This window comes from Oncorhynchus clarkii, chromosome 14 (assembly GCF_045791955.1).
Source record: "Oncorhynchus clarkii lewisi isolate Uvic-CL-2024 chromosome 14, UVic_Ocla_1.0, whole genome shotgun sequence".
Classification (NCBI taxonomy): Eukaryota; Metazoa; Chordata; class Actinopteri; order Salmoniformes; family Salmonidae; genus Oncorhynchus; species Oncorhynchus clarkii.
In genome coordinates, this window is record NC_092160.1 from 33,744,850 (window position 1) to 33,760,361 (window position 15,512).

The window sequence follows — 15,512 nt, forward strand, 5'->3', positions numbered from 1 at the left end:
ATTAGGCAAACCACGTTTTTATTTTATTGTTTGTTTGAAAGTCGATGCCATTGTTAGTCCTATGTTTGAACCTGCATTCATGGTCTAACTGCTAGGCCTGCAATAATAACCTTGGCCCCTACTCAAGTTGCATTACAGGTTGGGTTGTTCGGTCCATAAACTGACACTTGTTAGAATAGAACGGACTAGGAAAAAGTACATTTCTAACCTAATCGACACATTTTAATTTGCCTTTGTGCAGCTTTGAACAACATAGGCTACAAAAGATGAACTGTGCAAAGGGTATTCACTGATCCGCTAAAAATAAAGGGAAGGAGACGAAACCAACGGAGGACACCAGCTTTAGACTATTTAGATGCACCCGCCCAAGTTCATCACACGCCGCCCACGTCACCTCCTCAGCTCCTCATCTCTCCTGCGCAGATCCGCCGCAATTTGAACCGTGTGAAGTCAGCATGAAAAACCACACATCGACAACCTAAACAAGTAATGCCAATATTCTTCTATTTTAGCTACAAGCTGTAGCACAGCACTTGTTGTGGCGATAAAAGGAGATCGCAAGCAAGCAAGCAAGCCACGTTTCTCCCCTTTAGCATCCGAATATCGTTTTTTTGTTGTTGTTGCAACGTCAACACCCTCCTGCTTGGCTAACTACATGATTATCTTCTTGATAAACAGGTAAATATCTCAAAAATGGTTTATCTTGATAACGTTTACATTCGCTAACTGGGTTCAGTTAGCTAGTTTGTTGGTGCTTGGTCGGAAAGCAGTCGCATTTTGTTTTTATATAAAAGCTATCCGGTGATCACGAATCTCCCCATTACAGTAATATTATACATGAGTCATTGGACAAAGTTGAGCTCCCCGACGGAAAAATAAACCGGTTAAAACAATATACAGTAAGTGTGTAGTTTGCATTTGTGTAATTATTTTTGATGTGGTGTGAAAATAGAGGGATTTAGCTCTGTTTTGAATTACATTTTTAGAATCGATTGACGTTTTAACGTTAGATGGACTATTTGTCTGTTTTCCGGAGCCGATATGCACCTTTTACAATGAACATTTAACGTTCAATTAGTTACGGTCCTTTATCCTTTAGGCCAATATTGGGCTAGCTAGCTATGCTAATACAATATAGCTATGATTTAAAATACAAGATTGTACGAAAATAAGTTACGGAACATTTGCTGTGGTGTCCTAGTTACAGTAGCTATTAATCCAATGATTTATCCATTGCATAACATGTTATTAGTACGCATCCAATAAATACGTTTAGCTATGTGACGCGAAGCTAACCAAAGGACTTTCATGCCGTGGCTAACTAACTTATGATGTAACTTGTTTTCTGAGGTCGATGTAGCTAGTCCTGACAGTCCTAGAGGTCTCCAAAATGTTGCTTACTGTGACCAGCATGTCCTATCTGTGTCACTCATGATCATCTATTATGGCTTTGGGGTTACCCATGAAAGGATTTACAAACATCCTTTGTCATTCCAATACATTTGAAGAAGAGATGGGTAGGTAGCTAGGCAGGATCCTTGTGATCTGCTTTTAGCAACACTAGTATTTATATTGGCTTCAGAAAGCATTCATACCCCTTGACTTATTCCACATTTTGTTGTGTTGCAGCCTGAATTCAACATGGACTAAATATATATTTTTCTCAACCATTTCTCACTCATGACAAAGTGAAAACAGGTTTTTAGAACATTTTGCGAATTTGGTGAAGTACAGAAATATCTAATCTTAAATACCTTGGGTTAAGTCTCTAAGAGCTTTCCACAAAGGATTGTGCAACATTTGCCCATTTATTCTTTTCAAAATTCTTCAAGCTCTGTCAAATTAGTTGTTGATCATTGCTAGACAACCATTTTCAGGTCTTGCCATCGATTTTGAAGTAGATTTAAGGCAAATGTAACTCGCCACTTAGGAACATTCACGGTCTTCTTTGTAAACAACTCCTGTGTAGATTTGGCCTTGTGTTTTAGGTTATTGTCCTGCTGGAAGGTGAATTCATCTCCCCGTATCTGGTGGAAAGCAGACAACCAGGTTTTCCTCTAGGATTTTACTTGTGCTTAGGTCCATTTTGTTAAAAAAAAAATTATCCTGAAAAACTTCCAAATCCTTAACGACTACAAACATACCCACAACATGATGCAGCCACCACTATGCTTGGAATTATTTTTTATTTATTTCACCTTTATTTAACCAGGTAGGCTAGTTGAGAACACCTTTATTTAACCAGGTAGGCTAGTTGAGAACACCTTTATTTAACCAGGTAGGCTAGTTGAGAACAAGTTCTCATTTGCAACTGCAATTTGACACATACAACAACAAAGAGTTACACATGGAATAAACAAACCATATAGTAGAACAAAAGAAAACAAAGTCTATATACAGTGAGTGCAAATGAGGCAAGTTAAGGAAATAAATAGGCCATGGTGGTGAAGTAATTACAATATAGCAATTAAACACTAAGGGTAGATCAGCAGAAGATGAATGTGCAGGTAGAGATACTGGGGTGCAAAGGAGCAAAATAAATACCAGTATGGGGATGAGGTAGGTAGATGGGCTTTTTACAGATGGGCAATGTACAGGGGCTGTTTACAGATGGGCAATGTACAGGGGCTGTTTACAGATGGGCAATGTACAGGGGCTGTTTACAGATGGGCAATGTACAGGGGCTGTTTACAGATGGGCAATGTACAGGTGCAACAATCTGTAAGCTGCTCTGACAGCTGGTGCTTAAAGCTAGTGAGGGAGATATGAGTCTCCAGCTTCAGTGATTTTTTTGCAATTCGTTCCAGTCATGGGGAGCAGAGAACTGGAAGGAAAGATGACCAAAGGAGGAATTGGCTTTGGGGGTGACCAGTGAGCTATATCTGCTGGAGCGCATGCTACGAGTGGGTGCTGCTATGGTGACCAGTGAGCTGAGATGAGGCGGGGCTTTACCTAGCAGAGACTTGTAGATAACCTGTAGCCAGTGTGTTTGGCGACGAGTACGAAGCGAGGGCCAACCAACGAGCGCGTACAGGTCGTAATGGTGGGTAGTGTATGGGGCTTTGGTGACAAAACGGATGGCACAGTGATAGACTGCATCCAGTTTGTTGAGTAGAGTTTTGGAGGCTATTTTATAGATGACATCACCGAAGTCGAGGATCGGTAGGATGGTCAGTTTTCCGAGGGTATGTTTGGCAGCATGAGTGAAGGATACTTTGTTGCAATATAGGAAGCCGATTCTAGATTTAATTTTGGATTGGGGATGCTTAATGCGAGTCTGGAAGGAGAGTTTACAGTCTAACCAGACACCCAGGTATTTGTAGATGTCCACGTATTCTATGCTGGACAGGCGAGCAGGTGCGGGCAGTGATCGATTGAATAGCATGCATTTAGTTTTACTTGTGTTTAAGAGCAGTTGGAGGCCACGGAAGGAGAGTTGTATGGCATTGAAGCTCATCTGGATGTTAGTTAACACAGTGTCCAAAGAAGCAGTAGGGCAGATTTATTTTCAGAAATATATATATGTATGTATGTGAAGCTGATGGGTAAGTAGATAGATTTATTTATTTTTTTGTTCATTATGTTTTTCCTTACAGCTTTTCAGAGTGTGATGGAGATATGTGTGATGTTAGTTAGGAAGGAGGGGTATGAAGTAGAGGTCGATCGATTATGATTTTTCAATGCCGATACCGATTTATTGGAGGACCAAAAAAGCGGATACCGATTAATCGGCCGATTTGAAGAAAAAAAATGTATTTGTAATAATGACAATTACAACAATACTGAATGAACACTTATTTTAACTTAATATAATACATCAATAAAATCAATTTTATTGATGAATAATGAAACATGTTCAATTAGGTTTAAATAATGCAAAAACAAAGTGTTGGAGAAGAAAGTAAAAGTGCAATATGTGCCATGTAAGAAAGCTAACGTTTCAGTTCCTTGCTCAGAACATGAGAACATATGAAAGCTGGTGGTTCCTTTTAACATGAGTCTTCAATATTCAAAGGTAAGAAGTTTTAGGTTGTAGTTATTATAGGAATTATAGGACTATTTGTCTCTATACGATTTGTATTTCATATACCTTTGACTATTGGATGTTCTTATAGGCACTTTAGTATTGCCAGTATAGCTTCCGTCCCTCTCCTCGCCCCTTCCTGGGCTCGAACCAGGAACACATTGACAACAGCCACCCTCGAAGCAGCGTTACCATTGCAGAGCAAGGGGAACTAGTACTCCAAGTCTCAGAGCGAGTGATGTTTGAAACGCTATTAGCACGCACCCCGCTAACTAGCTAGCCATTTCACATTGGTTACACCAGCCTCATCTCCGGAGTTGATAGGCTTGAAGTCATAAACAGCTCAATGCTTGAAGCACAGTGAAGAGCTGCTGGCAAAACGCACTAAAGTGCTGTTTGAATGAATGCTTACGAGCCTGCTAGTGCCTACCATCGCTCAGTCAGACTACTCTATCAAATCATAGACTTAATTATAACATAATAACACACAGAAATACAAGCCTTTGGTCATAAAAATGGTAGAATCCGGAAACTATCATTTCAAAAACAAAACGTTTATTCTTTCAGTGAAATACAGAACCGTTCCGTATTTTATCTAACGGATGGCATCCCTAAGTCTAAATATTGCTGTTACATTGTACAACCTTCAATGTTATGTCATAAATATGTACAATTCTGGCAAATTTAATTACGGCCTTTGTTAGGAATAAATGGACTTCACACAGTTCACAACGAGCCAGGCGGCCCAAACTGCTGCACCTACCCTGACTGCTTGCACGGAATGCAAGAGAAATGACACAATTTCCCATAGTTATAAGAAATTCATGTTAGCAGGCAATATTAACTAAATATGCAGGTTTAAAAATATATACTTGTGTATTGATTTTAAAGAAAGGCATTGATGTTTATGGTTAGGTACATTGGTGCAACGACTGCTTTTTTTGAAAATGCGCTTGTTAAATCATCACCTGTTTGTCGAAGTAGGCTGTGATTCGATGATAAATTAACAGGCACCGCATCGATTATATGCAACGCAGGACACGCTAGATAACTACACATGGTTGATGATATTACTAGTTTAACTAGTGATTGTTAAGATTGTTTTTTACAAGATAAGTTTAAATGCTAGCTAGCAACTTACCTTGGCTTCTTGCTGCTCTCGCAGGCTCCTCGTGGAGTAAAATGTAAGGCAGGTGGTTAGAGCTTCGGTCTAGTAACCGGAAGGTTGCAAGTTCAAATCTCTGAGCTGACAAGGTACAAATCTGTCGCTCTGCCCTTGAACAAGACAGTTAACCCACCGTTCCTAGGCCGTCATTGAAAATAAGAATGTGTTCTTAACTGACTTGCCTCGTTAAATAAAGGTGTAAAAAAAATAAGAATAATAATCGGCAAATCGCTGTCCAAAAGAATACCAATTACCGATTGTTGTGAAAATTAATCGGCCATTCCGATTTAATCGGTCGACCTCTACCATGAAAGGGTCATTGAGTGACATGCAAGAAATACAACATTTTAGTTTTGGACCTTGTGATTTATTGAGAGGGGCTACTGCACATCAGCCCATTGACGAATCCTTCTCTTGGTGTGTATGACATCAATGTAATATTTACTGGCCTGTTTAATTTCTGTTTACTCTCTTGCCGTGGGAAACGAGATCCTTGTCATGCGCTCGTGAATAGTCTAGCTTATGACCTTTCTTGTTTGCTTTTTTTGGAATGTGAAACCATGCTAATGTCCTTTTTGTTTTGTTCCCAGACGAAGGACTTACAATGACGCTAAAGGTCAAGCTGAGCTCAGTTTGTCTGGGTGTGGAGGGGATGACCTGTACTTCCTGTGTTCAGTCTATTGAGCAGCGCATTGGGGGTCTTCCTGGAGTCGTACACATCAAGGTGGGTCCGGTACAAATTTAGGAGAGGTTTCCCGGATCCAGATTAAGCCTAGTCCTGGACTCCCGTGAGCATGATTTGTGTTTATTTTTTTGTTGTCCAGGACTAGGCGCAATCCGGGAAACTGGCCCAATGTGTTTTAACGTGTGTATCACAACTTTATAGGATAGGCCTTTGTGTGACATGTACATGTGTTAGATTATAACCTACACATCCAACTGATTTTACAGGATCTGAAGGATGTTTTCACCCTTACAGCTTTGTGTTCATCAATCTTTCACCTTTCAAACAGAATGTCTTCAAACTGCCAAGTCTGCATTTCCACCATAGACTTGACACCATTGCACAATTTCCAGAGATTTAAAATAGCGGAGTTTGCGTTTTTCAGAACATTTAAAAAACTAGATGTGAAACTAACTAGCTACAATTGAGAGAGCAGCAAAAAACGTTTCCTTATTTTGTCTCTTACCAACTATAATTTGTATTTCATTTCACCCAACTAAATATCCCATTGCATCTGATTTCCAGGATGCATCCCAAATTGCTTTTGACCAAGGAATCGGGGAATAGGGTGTGATTTGGGATGCAGCTCAGCCTCCTCCTCTCCCCTAAGGGAGTGGCTTGTTTATATAGCTTAATTGAAGATGAACAGTGATCCTTAATTCCGTGTAGCAGCTGTAATGATGTCCTAGATGGCAGTAAATGTGGCCTGGCCTTCTCTGTGTGTTTACCCCTCAGGCACAGGTTAATGAGGATATAATGTAATCGCGTTGTTCCTGACAGAGAGCTGGTCTTTACAGGACTGTCATTTGGTTATTGTGGGTCGATAACCGGCTGAAAGGGTAGCAGACGGAGGATGGGCAATGTCATCAGTTCCTTAAAGGGTCAGGGGACGTTAATGTGTGTTATTGTAAGAAACAGTACATGTCCTTTTTAAGTGAGGAGTGAATACATTGTTGTTGAATGTGGACGGTAGGCCTGTAGGATAGTTTTTGACCCTTGTCAAAGTTAAAAACAGTAGTAGACTGTATGAGGAAAGGACAGTCTCATTCACTCTCGCTCTCCCTGACACACACACACACACACTCTTAGGAAAACATAGATAATCTCTGGTACGTACACCCACTTCCCTCCTGTGTTTTTAACTTGCATTTCAGTCAGGGCTGAGTGGTCATGTGATGGCGTCAGTTAATCACAAGTTTCCGTGTGTGTGTGAGAGATATGGGTTCTTTGTATTGCTACTAGAACATGCTGGAAGCTTCTGAGGCCAATGCACTCCTCTTTATATACAGTACCAATCAAAAGTTGGAACACACCTATTCCTTTTTATTTTTACTATTTTCTACATTGTAGAATAATAGTGAAGACATCAAAACTATGAAATAACACATATGGAATCATGTAGTTAAACAAATCAAAAATATATTTTATATTCTTCAAAGAAGCCACCGTTTGCCTTGATGACAGCTTTGCACACTCTTGGCATTCTCTCAACCAGATTCACCTAGAATGCTTTTCCAACAGTCTTGAAGGAGTTCCCACATATGCTGAGCACTTATTGGCTGCTTTTCCTTCACTCTGCGGTCCGACTCATCCCAAACCACCTCAATTGGGTTGAGGTCGGGTGATTGTGGAGGTTCACTTACTCTGCATCTCACAAGTTCTCGCAGTTAGAACCAAAAATCTAATTTGGACTCATCAGACCAAGTGACAGATTTCCACTGGTCTAATGTCCATTGTTCATGTTTCCTGGCTCAAGCCAGTCTTTTCTTCTTATTGGTGTCCTTTAGTAGTGGTTTCTTTGCAGCAATTCGACCATGAAGGCCTGATTTGCAAATTCTCTGAACAGTTGATGTTGAGATGTGTCTGTTACTTGAACTCTGAAGCATTTATTTGGGCTGAAATTTCTGAGGCTGGTAAACTTATCTTATGATGAACTTATCCTCTGCAGCAGAGGTAACTCTGGGTCTTCCTTTCCTGTGGCGGTCCTCATGAGAGCCAGTTTCATCATAGCGCTTGATGGTTTTTGCGACTGCACTTGAAGAAACGTTCAAACTTCTTGAAATGTTCCGTATTGACTGACCTTCATGTCTTAAAGTAATAATGGACTGTTGGTTCCCTTTGCTTATTTGAGCTGTTCTTGCCATAATACGGACTTGGGTCTTTTACCAAATAGGGCTATCTTCTGTATACCACCCCTACCTTGTCACAACACAACTGATTGGCTCAAACGCATTCCGAAGGAAAGAAATTCCACAAATTAACTTTTAACAAGGCACACCTGTTAATTTGGATCCGCTCCTTGTTTTTCAATGTTTGCCTAAAATGACATTCCCAACTCAAACTGCCTGTAGCTCAGGACCTGAAGCAAGGATATACATATTCTTGATACCATTTGAAAGGAAACACTTAAGTTTGTGGAAATGTTAAATGACTGTAGGAGAATTTTAACCCATTAGATCTGGTAAAAGATAATACAAACAAAAAAAAACATGTTTTTGGTACCATCTTTGAATTGCCTTATAAAGGCCATAATGTGTTATTCCAGCCCAGGTGTATTTTAGATCAATACAGCCCAAAGGTGCTTAATTGGTTAATTAATACATGTTCAAGTTCATAACTGTGCTCTCTCTCCTCAAACAATAGCATGGTGTTCTTTCACTGTAATAGCTACTGTAAATTGGACAGTGCAGTTAGATTAATGAGAATTTAAGCTCTCTGCCCATATCAGATATGTCTATGTCCTGGGAAATGTTCTTGTTATTTACAACCTCATGCTATTCGCATTAGCATACGTTAGCTCAACCGCCCTGACGGGGGGGCGACACACCGATCCTGTCGACGTTAATTGAAATGCATTCCAGGTGACTTCCTCTTGAAGCTGCACAAGGATCATCTTCAGACAACTTGTTTATGTGGAATAGATTTGATGTCCTATTGATCGTAGCTTCCTATGGTTTTAGGAACCGTCTCAGTGTATGTGATTTCAGCCATGAATCTCAGAATTGTGCTGATTTACATAGTAACCATGACATGACCATTTTTTTATGGCTGTCAATGACTGCATGTCTCCATGGCATGATTTTATAACAGCTGTATAATTCTGTTTAGTTTCAAAGCCTAGTTTTAGAAACTGCATTACTGTATATCAGCTCTCACTTCTGTTCATTTCAGTATAAAGTGTTTTTTTTTATTATTCTGTTTGTTTGCCATTTTTTTTCTGGTAGGTGTCTCTGGAGCTGAAGAATGCCAGCATCATCTTCGACCACAGCCATCACACCCCAGAGTCCCTGGCTGAGGCTGTGGAGGACATGGGGTTTGACTCCATCCTCTCAGACACTACCACTTCCTCCGTGGTGCTCACGGAGACCCAGCTGGTCCCCATCCCAGCCCTTCTCACCCCCGAAGCCCAACAGGAGGCTCTGACCAGGCTAGCTCAGCTCCAGGGGGTCCTAGAGGTCCAGGAGAACAAGGACCAGAGGGGGGTGTCTGTTACCTTCATCCCTGCCCTGATCAGTGTAGTGCAGCTGGGGGAGGTGGTTAGTAGCTTGGCCCCACTCCTGGAGGTCCCTACATCCAATAGCCCAACAGAGGAAACTCTGGTCTCAGTCCCAGCTCCTGCCACAGTTTTAGCCACAGTCACAGTGTCAGCCCCGGCCACATCCTCACAGCCTCAGCTGGTGAAGATGCGGATCGAGGGCATGGTCTGTCTGTCCTGCACCACCACCATCGAAGGGAAGATTGGCAAGCTCAAAGGAGTTGAGAAAATCAAAGGTAACTTTGTATTGCGTAGTAGTCACCGGTTTTACACTGAAGGCCATTATCATTTGATTGTGAATCAATGAGTTCTGATCAAGTGTAGTGCTGATCTTGCTAAAGGTTCGATGCAGCTGTTTTAATCTCAATATCAAATCATTTCTTGGTAACAATGAAGTGCCTTACTGTGATTTGTTTTCAATTAAAATGGTAAAAAAAGAAACAAAAATAGCTTCTTAGCGAAGAGCAATTTCTCAAGCAAGAATTTTGCTCGGATTGTCTGGCGGTGGTCTGAGCGGAGAGGGTAAAACGGAAATTATTGGCAGAGATGTTGAACTCTCTTTTCTTATTGATCTATTAACTACACTGAACAAAAATATAAACTCAACAGAGAAACACAATGCCACACATGTTTCAAGTTTTTAGGGAGCGTGCAATTGGCATGTTGACTGCAGGAATGTCCACCAGAGCTGTTGCCATGGTATTTAGTGTTAATTTCATAAGCCGCCGCCACCGTCAATTTACAGAATGTGTCAGTACCGGCCTCACAACCGCAGACCACGTGTAACCACGGCAGCCCGGGACCTCCACATCCGGCTTCTTCCCCTGCGGGATCATCTGAGGGGGTGCTGAGGAGTATTTCTGTCTGTAATAAATAGTTTTTATGGGGGGGGGGGGGGGACTCATTCTGATTGGCTGGGCCAGCCTCCAGTGATGTGGAATCCATAGATTAGGGCTTAATGAATTGACTTAAACATTGACTGATTTCCTTCTATGAACTGTAACTCAGTAAAATCTTAGAAATTGTTGCATGTTGGGTTTTTCTATATTTTTTTAAAAGTATCATTTACCAGCTGGTGACGTCATCAGGCAGGCCCAAAATTCCATCCAGCTAAAACAGGCTGAAACTTCTTTTCAAACAGCTGTTTTCACAATTTCACAGTATTATTCCAATCTCATAGTGGTGTGTGTGTGTGTGTGTGTGTGTGTGTGTGGAAAATAAAAATTGACTGCACTGGTCCTGTATCTGACTTTGCATTCTATAGCGATGAATGAATATGGGAAGTTGTAATAGTCTAGTATTCTCACTTAACATTAACTTGCATTTCAGGGTCAGGAATAATCTGTAAAAAAAAAAAATATCTCCTGTTTTTCTGTCCTCAACACAGTGATACTTTTGGATTCCTGGAGATTATCATTTATGAATGTTTCCCTTGTGTGTTCTCCGCCAGTGGTTCTAGACTCCCAGGAGGCCACTGTTCTCTACCTGCCGTACCTCATCACTATCGACGACATCATCGCCCAGATCGCCAAGGCAGGCTTCAAAGCCACACCCAAGTCCAAGCCCCGCCCCCTGCAGCTGTCCGTCAGTGAGATGGAGCGGTTGCTAAGCGCTGCCCTATCACCCCCACCGCCAGTGGAATGTTCCACCGAGGATTCTGAGGTGTCCACAGACTCGGCCCAGACTACCCTCAGGGTGACGGGCATGCACTGCCGCTCCTGTGTAGTAAACATCCAGGATAACATCTCCAAGCTGGCTGGGGTGACCTCCATAGAGGTATTGTTGGAGAGCGAGAGCGCCTCCATCCACTACGACCCAGGGAGAGTGACTGTGTCTGGGCTACAGCAAGCCATCGAGGCCCTGCCACCGGGGACGTTTAAAACCCAACCCTGGAGCTCTACCTCTGGAGGTGTTAGCACTACATCCACCACACCGCCACCGTCGTCCCAGGCTGGCCTCTCCTCCACCCAGCCCTGCTACAGCCAGCCTCTGACGACCACGGCCCTAATCCATATCGAGGGGATGACCTGTGGGTTCTGTGTTCAGTCCATCGAGGGGATGCTTTCTCAGAGGAAAGGGGTGCGGTCAGCCAAAGTGTCGCTGGCCAATCACAGAGGGGCGTTTGAGTACGACCCTCTCCTCACCCAACCAGAGGAGCTCAGAGAGGCCATCGAGGACATGGGATTTGATGCCTTCCTGCCTGGTGAGTTGATGGGCGGTTTGTATTTTATCCTCCTAACTAGGGTTTCAACATTCAGCAAACGTTCCCAGGTTTTTCAGAGATCCTGATTGGGTGGATTCCCTCTCTCTCCTTATTCTGGGAATCATACAACAGGAATTTCTGTCTTTGGGGAAGTTTCTGGAAATTTGCAACTCTACACCTAATAGTATCTCTAGCCTAAAGGCTGTGCTGTGAAGCAAAACAAATGAATGTGTGTCTATTTTGTAACTCATGTAAACTCCTAAGAACAGTAGCTGAAGAACAGCCACAGAAAGCAGAATGAGAAACTGACGTGAAATGGAAACTCATTGTTGCTACATTGTCCTTTTTTTAGAAACCAACTCCCTGTTGACCGTCCCGGTTATCAGTCCCCCCTCGCCCCCTTCCCTGTCCCCTTCCCTCGCCCCTGTCAAGGAGAAGGAGCTGGACAGCGACACAGAGAGGGGCGCTGCACAGTGTGTTAAGGGGGCCCCAAACACCCTCGCTAAATGCTTCATCCAGATTGGTGGAATGACCTGTGCGTCCTGTGTGGCCAACATTGAGAGGAACCTGAAGAATGAACATGGTGAGAGGAGACTATGTTCATTTAGGGCATGCAAATGATTTACTCCCTGTTTCAGTCCATTTTCTTTGGTAATTAACACAACCCAGTACTGACTACTGATGGGAACTATAGTGTAGATCTATCAGGAACACTGACATAGAGCGTGTTCTTTACAGAAGCTAGCTGTCGTATCTGGTACGGAAAAGTGTCATAAATAGTGTCAGTTTAAGATTTCCGATGGCAGTTTTTAAGTAACATGGGAGGAACGTGTAGGGTGTTATGAAGGCCGTGGACTTCTACCTGGTCAGGAAACCCCAGGCCTTTAGTAAAGGCATTAATCACTTGTATATTTACTCTTGTCTCCCTTTAGCATCAAACTCATGTATCAGTTCGATAGGAAAGTGATTTAAAATGGGTATGTTGCATTAGTCTTAACATTGTCCTGCGTTCCTCTGTGCAGGTATCTACTCTGTGCTGGTGGCCCTGATGGCTAGTAAGGCTGAGGTCCGTTATAACCCTGAGGTGATGGACCCTCTGAAGATAGCAGAGTATGTCAGAGAGTTGGGCTTCACTGCTTCTGTCATGGAGAACTATGAGGGTTCTGATGGAAGTCTGGAACTTGTGGTGAGTGTTCTGATTCTCATCACCACACCATAATGATGTGATTTGGTGTTCTGATTCTCATCACCACACCATAATGATGTGATTTGGTGTTCTGATTCTCATCACCACACCATAATGGTGTGATTTGGTGTTCTGATTCTCATCACCACACCATAATGGTGTGATTTGGTGTTCTGATTCTCATCACCACACCATAATGGTGTGATTTGGTGTTCTGATTCTCATCACCACACCATAATGATGTGATTTGGTGTTCTGATTCTCATCACCACACCATAATGATGTGATTTGGTGTTCTGATTCTCATCACCACACCATAATGGTGTGATTTGGTGTTCTGATTCTCATCACCACACCATAATGGTGTGATTTGGTGTTCTGATTCTCATCACCACACCATAATGGTGTGATTTGGTGTTCTGATTCTCATCACCACACCATAATGGTGTGATTTGGTGTTCTGATTCTCATCACCACACCATAATGATGTGATTTGGTGTTCTGATTCTCATCACCACACCATAATGATGTGATTTGGTGTTCTGATTCTCATCACCACACCATAATGATGTGATTTGGTGTTCTGATTCTCATCACCACACCATAATGGTGTGATTTGGTGTTCTGATTCTCATCAACACACCATAATGGTGTGATTTGGTGTTCTGATTCTCATCACCACACCATAATGGTGTGATTTGGTGTTCTGATTCTCATCACCACACCATAATGGTGTGATTTGGTGTTCTGATTCTCATCACCACACCATAATGGTGTGATTTGGATGAATCTCACAATCATTATGTTTTATAGGGCTAGGGATATTTCCACTGCCTCTGTTCCCTCTTGAATAATCCCAGATTGTCTCTGTGCTATACCCCTGCTAGATGTCCCCTTTTCAACAGTACATTCTCCTCTCCACCTCTCTCCAGGTCAGGGGAATGACTTGTGCCTCCTGCGTTCACAAAATAGAGTCCAGCCTGATGAAAGAGAACGGTATCGTCTACGCCTCCGTTGCCCTGGCAACCAACAAAGCCCACATCAAGTACGACCCGGAGGTGACGGGACCGAGAGACGTCATCAAACTCATAGAGGTACTTCTTTTTTTTTTTTTTTCAAATCATTCATTCATTTGTTCATCCCAACTGGGTCATCCAACCCCTCTCCTCTGCCCTTCATGACCATGTGATAAGTTTCTTTACCTAGTAAAATAAAGGGTTACATTTTATTCATTCATTTTGTCTGTTTATCAGAACTTGGGCTTCGAGGCATCTCTGGTGAAGAGGGATCGTACCGGCAGTCACCTGGACCACAGCAGAGAAATCACACAGTAATGGAAGGGAATGGGAGGTGTGGGATAACGGGCGGCAGTAGTTCAGCTGCTTGGATTTTTCCTCACTGGCTATGTAGACGAGATTACTCGTCTGTCTCCATCTCCGTACCACCTCCTCTCTCTCTCTCTTCTCCCAGATGGAGGAAGTCGTTCCTGGTCAGCCTGTTCTTCTGCGTCCCAGTCATGGGGATGATGACCTACATGATCATAGTAGATCACCAGATCAGCATGTCTCACCAGCACAACGCCACCGCACAGGACCGGGAACACTATCACTCCACCATGTTCCTGGAGAGACAGCTGCTACCAGGCCTCTCCATAATGAACCTGATTTCATTCCTCTTCTGTGTCCCTGTACAGGTAGGAGAAAAAGAGGGAGGGATAGATGGAGGGATAGATGGAGGGAGTGGGAGGTATAGATGGGGGGGATAGATGGGGAGGGAGGGATAGATGGGGAGGGATAGATAGATAGATATATGGAGGGGGGAGGGAGGGAGGGATAGAGGATGGGGGGGGGGAGGGATAGATGGGGGGAGGGATAGCTGGAGAGGGAGGGATGGGGAGGGAGGGATAGATGGGGAGATGTATGGAGGGGGAGGGAGGGATAGGATAGATGGGGAGGGAGGGATAGATGGGAGAGTGGGAGGGAAGGATAGATGAGAGAGTGGCGTATAGGCTGGGAGGGAGGGAAGGATCAGTCATTTGGGGCGTATAGACTGGGAGGGAGGGAAGGATCAGTCATTTGGGGCGTATAGACTGGGAGGGAGGGAAGGATCAGTCATTTGGGGCGTATAGACTGGGAGGGAGGGAAGGATCAGTCATTTGGGGCGTATAGACGGGGAGGGAGGGATCAGTCATTTGGGGCGTATAGACTGGGAGGGAGGGAAGGATCAGTCATTTGGGGCGTATAGACGGGGAGGGAGGGATCAGTCATTTGGGGCGTATAGACGGGGAGGGAGGGATCAGTCATTTGGGGCGTGTAGACTGGGAGGGAGGGATCAGTCATTTGGGGCGTATAGACGGGGAGGGAGGGAACAGTCATTTGGGGCGTATAGACGGGGAGGGAGGGAACAGTCATTTGGGGCGTATAGACGGAGGGAGGGATCAGTCATTTGGGGCGTATAGACGGGGAGGGAGGGAACAGTCATTTGGGCGTATAGACGGGGAGGGAGGGAACAGTCAAGAGTGCAAGGTCATAGAACATTTAGATAGAAATATATTATGTAGAACAAACAAGACTCTGTTGAATAGAATAGATCATATCAGACTGAATAAGCCCCTGATTTAAAATTAGATTTACATTTTATATACAGTGCCTCCAGAAAGTATTCGGACCCCTTGA

General features: G+C 43.3%; 1 protein-coding gene across 2 annotated transcripts in view; it reads left to right on the forward strand.

Moving 5' to 3' along the window:
- The first annotated feature begins 389 nt into the window (after window positions 1-389).
- Window positions 390-15,512, forward strand: part of LOC139366539 (copper-transporting ATPase 1-like) — a 28,899-nt gene continuing 13,776 nt past the window's right edge. Inside the window, exons 1-9 of one of the 2 annotated variants that reach the window (XM_071104153.1) lie at window positions 390-486; window positions 5,780-5,913; window positions 9,138-9,684; window positions 10,899-11,651; window positions 12,004-12,234; window positions 12,674-12,837; window positions 13,770-13,931; window positions 14,091-14,167; window positions 14,308-14,530. In XM_071104153.1, coding sequence (XP_070960254.1) covers window positions 5,794-5,913; window positions 9,138-9,684; window positions 10,899-11,651; window positions 12,004-12,234; window positions 12,674-12,837; window positions 13,770-13,931; window positions 14,091-14,167; window positions 14,308-14,530 — 2,277 coding nt within the window. In that variant the 5' untranslated portion in view covers window positions 390-486; window positions 5,780-5,793. Of the gene's footprint in view, window positions 679-5,779; window positions 5,914-9,137; window positions 9,685-10,898; window positions 11,652-12,003; window positions 12,235-12,673; window positions 12,838-13,769; window positions 13,932-14,090; window positions 14,168-14,307; window positions 14,531-15,512 lie in introns of both variants that reach the window. The other variant, XM_071104152.1, reaches the window with a different exon arrangement.